This window comes from Euwallacea fornicatus, unplaced genomic scaffold, assembly GCF_040115645.1.
Source record: "Euwallacea fornicatus isolate EFF26 unplaced genomic scaffold, ASM4011564v1 scaffold_71, whole genome shotgun sequence".
Classification (NCBI taxonomy): domain Eukaryota; kingdom Metazoa; phylum Arthropoda; class Insecta; order Coleoptera; family Curculionidae; genus Euwallacea; species Euwallacea fornicatus.
The window spans coordinates 10572-18723 of NW_027096039.1; the positions used below are offsets into that span (position 1 = coordinate 10572).

Consider the following 8152-nt stretch of genomic DNA (forward strand, 5'->3'; position numbering starts at 1 on the left):
GGTTCATAGTGTTTGAATTTACAGTGGTTAATGTGAGTGGAAGTAAAGGAGATTGTTGCAGACAGTCAAACTTGAAAGTTTTTACGGTGTTTGATTTTGCAGTGTTTAACGTAAGTGAAAGTTTTTTTAACTGTAAATGACTAAAGTCTTTAAATTTTAAAACAGAATGGATTTGGAAAAACTAAACCAAGTGTGTCTTGTAAAGAATGATAAAGCACTGGTTAAACTACAAGATTTAACAATTAATGAAAAATATTTGATCTATAAAGCTACACTTTCGAATACCAAATACGGTAAAAACATTTTATTACACTTGGAAACCACTGTGGTATTCCTCCCTCGAAGAGTGACTGAGACGTTTGAACCGCAGCTGCATAACTTTGTCGAAGGAAAATACGCCCTTGTCTTTAGGGGAACAAAAGACATAGGACATCCGAATCCGCTGATTTTATTCGAAATCTGTTTGGCTTGAAGAATTAGTAGCAGCAGCAGCAGCAGCAGCAGCAACAGAAAGGGTATTGTATCATGGATCCGGATAACTTGTTGAAAAAATCCTTAGATGTTATTACAGGTTTTAAAAAAATTAGACACCAAATTAATAAATTATGTAAGAGAAACCTAACTGTTTGGTTGAACCGAGTGCAAAAATTGATTATCCTTTGTAATAATTTAATCGGTAAAGGTGGTTTACCATATCGTATGCACCGCAAATTGCAGACAAATTTACATCAATTAAATGTAATTAAAAAACTACTTCGACTAAAACTAGAAAATATAGAGGGATTAAATCGAGAAACAAGTAATGTTGAAAGTAGGATTTCGTGGGAAAACGTGGTTTCATGTTTCAATCAAAATGTAACATCGAATGTTATTATTAATTTGACGCATAAGGATATAAATCAATTCTTAAACGATTCTTCTCTTTTATTTGAAACGAAGATAAAAGAGTTTTTAAAACAAAATCCAGTTATTAAGGTAGCTTCCACATTTTGTGGGGAGTTTATTAAAAAATCTGGGGATAAGGAAATAATTAACATTTTCTATTTTAATACAAACTATGCAATCATTGATGTGGGAACGAATTTACTTGGCTGGTTTCGCGAAAATATCCAAGATCAAGTATTAAACCAACTGTCAGAATTTCAGGAACGTGATTCAGGCTTTGCTTTACAAAAAATCGATTATTTAGAAATTAATATTAATAAATTTGAAATGGGTAGCGGTTCAACTTTTATCAAATTACCTAAAGAAATTTCAAAGAAACGGGCTTGCATTAATATTCAAAATGACGATCAAGCCTGTTTCTATTGGTCGATTGTTAGTGCTATTTATCCTGTTATAAATAACAATAATCGTATTACTTCATATCCACATTACAGCGCTGTTTTAAATACCACAAATTTAGAAATGCCTATGCCTTTAAACAAAATATATAAATTTGAAAAATTAAACGATATATCGGTAAATGTTTACGCTTTAGAAATGTCAACGGTACCGACAACATTCTATGCAGTAGTTCCAGTCAGATTAACACCTCAAAAACTAAACAAACATATTAATTTGCTTTTAATTCAGAACAAATATTATCCTAAATTAAATGACTATAATCCGGTTCCCACAGATGCAGTAGTAGAAGAAGAAGATACCAATATTATCTATCACTATTGCTGGATTAAAGATTTATCACGATTATTATCCAGTCAGTTAAACAAACATAAACAACGTAAATTTATTTGTGATAGATGTTTAAATTATTTTTCCAACCATCAAAAATTATTAACACATGAAGTATTGTGCACTAAGTTGAATGACTGTCATATTTCGTTTCCCAAATACGACTTTATAGAGTTTAAAAATCATGTTTATCAACAAAAAGCCCCATTTGTTATTTATGCTGATTTCGAAAGTCAATTGGAAAACGTTTCTTTCTCGAATGATTTAGGTAAATATCAAAGACACATTCCTTTTAGTGTAGGATATTTCATCAAATGTGCATATAATGACTCTTTATCTCAGTTCAAAATGTTTCGAGGTACTAACTGTGTTGAATGGTTTGTTAATGAAATGATTGAACTGTCGAAATTTATTTATAATGAAACAAAGAAAAACACTCCAATGAACATCCAACTTGATTTATCAATGGCTAAAAGGTGTCACATTTGTGAAAAACCGTTTTCCCCTAAAGATGAAATTGTTCGAGATCATGATCATTTCACGGGTATTTTCAGAGGATTTGCTCATTCAGTATGCAATTTAAATTTTCGTAAGCAGTTTGTGGTGCCGATAATTTTCCAGAATCTTTTCGGATACGATTCTCATTTTTTAATCAAACTTTTATGTAAAAAAGGATGTTTAAGTGTACTACCTATTAACAAAGAAAAATATATTTCATTCACCCATCATGTAACAGAAAATGACATTAAATTTCGCTATATTGATTCGTATAGATTTTTGGGGGCTTCTCTCGATGAACTTGCAAAATCGATGCAACCCGAAAATTTAAAACTTTTAAAGTCAATTTTTAGATGTGACGGAAGAAAAATTTAAACTCTTAACGTGTAAAGGTGTGTTTTGCTACGATTATATTGATAGTATTGATAAACTTGATGAAAAAACTTTACCATCCAAGGAATATTTCTATAATAAACTAGAAGATTCGCATATTGACGACGAAAAATATAGTCATGCATCGAAGGTATGGGATTCTTTTAATATTCAGACTTTGGGAGAATATTCAGATTTGTATTTAAAAACTGATGTTATACTTTTAGCTGATATTTTTGAACATTTCAGATTAAATTGTATTTCAACTCATAATCTCGATCCTTCATGGTATTTTACCATGCCCGGATATACTTGGGACTGTATGTTAAAGTACACTAAATGCAAGTTGGAGTTATTACACGATATCGATCAAATAATGTTTATTGAAAAAGGTATTCGTGGTGGCGTTTCTGTGTGTAGCAGTAGATATTCAGAAGCAAACAACAAGTACATGTTTGACTATGATCCTGTAAAACCGTCTAAATACCTTCTTTACCTAGATGTGAACAATTTGTACGGAAAGGCAATGTGTGAACCTTTACCTTACGGAGGCTTCGAATGGATAGAAGATACCAATTTTGACGTATTAACTATTCCTGACGATTCCCCCGTAGGGTATATTTTGCAGGTAGATTTACAGTACCCAAATAAGTTACATGACACGCATAAGGACTTTCCTTTCGCACCTGAACATCTTAAACCGCCACAATCGAAATTACCCAAATTAATGACCACTCTGTTTCATAAACAAAATTATATTGTTCATTATAGGAATTTAAAGCAAATGTTAAAACATGGATTAGTTCCGACAAAAATTCACAAAATTTTAAAGTTTAACCAGTCACCATGGTTAAAATCTTATATTGAATTAAATAACGGGTTTCGAACACAAGCTCAATCAACTTTTGAAAAAAATTTATTCAAGCTGTTTAATAACGCGGTGTTTGGGAAAACGATGGAAAATATTCGAAAGCACCGCGTAGTTAAAATTGTTAAATCTTGGGAAGGACGTTATGGTGCAAAAAATTTTATTTCTAGTCCTAGGTTTCATAGCAGATTAATTCTAGATGAAAACCTTGTTATTATTGAACTGAAAAAGTCTTCAATCTGTTTCAATAAACCACTGTACATAGGCATGGCAATTTTAGACTTGTCTAAAATATACATGTACGATTTTCATTATGAGTACATGCTACCGAAAATGGGAGTTGATCGGTGCAAGCTCATGTACATGGACACCGACAGTTTTATTTACGAACTCTGTTGTAATGACGTTTATGAAGAAATCATAAAGAGAGATCTAACGAAATTTGATACTTCCGATTATCCTACCAACAATCCATACAATATCCCTCCGACAAATAAAAAAGTCTTAGGACTAATGAAGGATGAAGCTAATGGAAAAATTATTTCTCATTTTGTTGGACTCAGGTCAAAAATGTACAGTTTTAAAATTCAAGATGGAAAGGTTACCAAAAAAGCGAAAGGAGTGAAACATACTATTGTCCGTAACAAATTAACTTTTAACGATTACGTCGAATGCTTAAAAAATTTTAAAATCACTTCGGTAACCCAACGGTCTATTCGTTCCTATAATCATGAAATTTATAGCGTTGAACAAAATAAAATTGCTTTAAATCCTTATGATGACAAACGACAAATTTTATCAAACAGCTTTGATACTCTACCTTACGGACACTATAGCCTCAGTAACATACGTCACGGACAGCCTTAGTTTAAAGTTCACTTATATATATTGCAAAATTTCTAGATTATATTAATGTTATGTTTGTATTATGTGCTAATAAAAATTAAGAGAGCATTTTTTCGTTTACTTACCTTGAGCACCCACTCCACGCTCCAGTCACTCTACAGAAGTTCCCCAAGTACGGACCTGTCTCAAGGCGCTCAACCCGGACCTGTACCGACACGCCCACTCCACAGGGAGAGATGGTAACGTAACTTCCTTGACGTAACGACATACCTTTTGCCATAAGACTCCATGTTAATTTTGTCGTAACGACAAACACAGTTTCCGCAATTCACCACCTAATCACCTAATAACACAAATAACGTTCACGGTGCGAAAACTCTAAAAACAACCAACAGTTTTCGCAATGTACCTTTAAAGAATGAAATAACGGAACGACAAAAATAACGTTACACGAGAGAGATGGAGATACGCTTAACGTCAACTTTAACGTAACGACAAAGTTTTTCCCATAAGATTCCATGTTAATTTTGTCGTAACGACAAATACAGTTTTCGTAATGCACCACTAAATCAATAAATCACTAAAATAACGTTAACGGTGCGAAAACTCTATAAAAACAACCACTAGTTTTCGCAGTGCACCTTTCAAGAAATAAATAACGGAACGACAAAAATAACGTTACAGGAGAGAGATGGAGATACGTTTAACGTCAACTTTAGCGTAACGACAAAGTTTTTCCCATAAGACTCCATGTTAATTTTGTCGTAACGACAAATACAGTTTTCGCAATACACCGCTAAATCAATAAACCACTAAAATAACGTTAACGGCGCGAAAACTCCCCCATTTTCCCCATACGTTAATTTAACGGAACGACAAATATAACGTTAACGGAGCAAAAATAACGTTAGCGGATGTGCGAAAACGGCACATTTGATCTGTAACCCCCCTAGCTCAACTACTCATGATTGTATCTAGTAGAGCTTCCAAGATAAATAGTACTTTACATGCTCAAACACACAACTTTTTTGACTTTTCGAGCTTTCTAGGTCGATAACTTCGGCAAATGAAATCCAAATGTCTTCAACGATGACTGATATTAATCAAGTGGACGAGATCTTTAACATGACACAACTTATCATGATTTTATCTTGTTGGGCTTCCAAGATAAATAGTACTTTACGTGCTCAAACACACAACTTTTTTGACTTTTCGAGCTTTGCAGATCGATAATTTCGGCAAATGAAATCCAAATGCCTTCAACGATAACTCATATTAATCAATTGGACGAGATCTTTAACATGACACAACACATCATGATTGTATCTTGTTGGGCTTCCAAGATAAATAGTACTTTACATGCTCAAACACACAACTTTTTTGACTTTTCGAGCTTTCTAGGTCGATAACTTCGGCAAATGAAATCCAAACGTCTTCAACGATGACTGATATTAATCAAGTGGACGAGATCTTTAACATGACACAATACATCATGATTTTATCTTGTTGAGCTTCCAAGATAAATAGAACTTTACGTGCTCAAACACACAACTTTTGTGAGTTTTCAAGCTTTGTAGCTCGATAAGTTCGGCAAAAGAAATCCAAATGTCTTCAACGATGACTGATATTAATCAAGTGGACGGGATCTTTAACATGACACAATACATCATGATTTTATCTTGTTGAGCTTCCAAGATAAATAGAACTTTACGTGCTCAAACACACAACTTTTGTGAGTTTTCAAGCTTTGTAGCTCGATAACTTCGGCAAATGAAATCTAAATGTCTTTAACGATAACTCATATTAATCAAGTGGACGAGATCTTTAACATGACACAACACATCATGATTGTATCTTGTTGAGATTAGAAGATAAATAGTACTTTACGTGCCCAAACACACAACTTTTGTGAGTTTTCAAGCTTTGTAGCTCGATAACTTCGGCAAATGAAATCGAAATGTCTTCAACGATGACTCATATTAATCAAGTGGACGAAATCTTTAACATGACACAACACATCATGATTGTATCTTGTTGAGCTTCCAAGATAAATAGTACTTTACGTGCTCAAACACACAAATTTTTTGACTTTTCGAGCTTTGTAGGTCGATAACATCAGCAAATGAAATCCAAATTTCTTCAACAAAGACTCATATTAATCAGGTGGTCGAGATCTTTAACATGACACAACACATCATGATTGTATCTTGTTGAGCTTCCAAGATAAATATTGCTTTATGTGCTCAAACTCACAACTTTTGTGAGTTTTCACGGTTTGTAGTTCGATAACTTCGGCAAATGAAATCCAAATGTCTTCAACGATGACTCATATTAATCAGGTGATCGAAATCTTTAACATGACACATCACATCACGTTTGTATCTTGTTGAGCTTCCAAGATAAATAGTACTTTACGTGCTCAAACACACAACTTTTTTGACTTTTCGAGCTTTGTAGATCGATAACTTCGGCAAATGAAATCCAAATGTCTTCAACGATAACTCATATTAATCAAGTGGACGAGATCTTTAACATGACTCAACACGTCATGAATGTATCTAGTAGAACTTCCAAGATAAATAGTACTTTACGTGCTCAAACACACAAATTTTTTGACTTTTCGAATTTTTTAGCTCGATAACTACGGTAAATGAAATCCAAATTTCTTCAACAAAGACTCATATTAATTAGGTGGACGAGATCTTTAACATGACACAACACATCATGATTGTATCTTGTTGAGCTTCCAAGATAAATAGAACTTTACGTGCTCAAACACACAACTTTTGTGAGTTTTCAAGCTTTGTAGCTCGATAACTTCGGCTAATGAACTCAAAATTTCATCAACTATGACTCCAATTAATCAGCTTGACGAGATCTTTAACATGACACAACACATCATGATTGTATCTTGTTGAGCTTCCAAGATAAATAGTACTTTACGTGCTCAAACACACAAATTTTTTGACTTTTCGAGCATTGTAGGTCGATAACATCAGCAAATGAAATCCAAATTTCTTCAACAAAGACTCATATTAATCAGGTGGTCGAGATCTTTAACATGACACAACACATCATGATTGTATCTTGTTGAGCTTCCAAGATAAATAGTACTTTACGTGCTCAAACACACAAATTTTTTGACTTTTCGAGCTTTGTAGGTCGATAACATCGGCAAATGAAATCCAAATTTCTTCAACAAAGACTCATATTAATCAGGTGGTCGAGATCTTTAACATGACACAACACATCATGATTGTATCTTGTTGAGCTTCCAAGATAAATAGTATTTTACGTGCCCAAACACACAACTTTTGTGAGTTTTCACGCTTTGTAGCTCGATAACTTCGGCAAATGAAATCCAAATGTCTTCAACGATGACTCATATTAATCAAGTGGACGAGATCTTTAACATGACACAACACATCATGATTGTATCTTGTTGAGCTTCCAAGATAAATAGTATTTTACGTGCCCAAACACACAACTTTTGTGAGTTTTCAAGCTTTGTAGCTCGATAACTTCGGCAAATGAAATCCAAATGTCTTCAACGATGACTCATATTAATCAAGTGGACGAGATCTTTAACATGACACAACACATCATGATTGTATCTAGTAGAGCTTCCAAGATAAATAGTACTTTACATGCTCAAACACACAACTTTTTTGACTTTTCGAGCTTTCTAGGTCGATAACTTCGGCAAATGAAATCCAAATGTCTTCAACGATGACTGATATTAATCAAGTGGACGAGATCTTTAACATGACACAACTTATCATGATTTTATCTTGTTGGGCTTCCAAGATAAATAGTACTTTACGTGCTCAAACACACAACTTTTTTGACTTTTCGAGCTTTGCAGATCGATAACTTCGGCAAATGAAATCCAAA

General features: G+C 33.6%; 1 protein-coding gene across 1 annotated transcript; it reads left to right on the forward strand.

The window, feature by feature from the left end:
- On the forward strand, nucleotides 1-4279 carry LOC136349958 (uncharacterized). The gene is made up of 3 exons (XM_066301530.1): nucleotides 1-110; nucleotides 166-2263; nucleotides 2526-4279. Exons 2-3 carry the CDS (start codon nucleotides 526-528, stop codon nucleotides 4277-4279), a joined length of 3492 nt encoding a protein of 1163 aa, XP_066157627.1. The 5' UTR covers nucleotides 1-110; nucleotides 166-525.
- Nucleotides 4280-8152: the final 3873 nt, after the last annotated feature.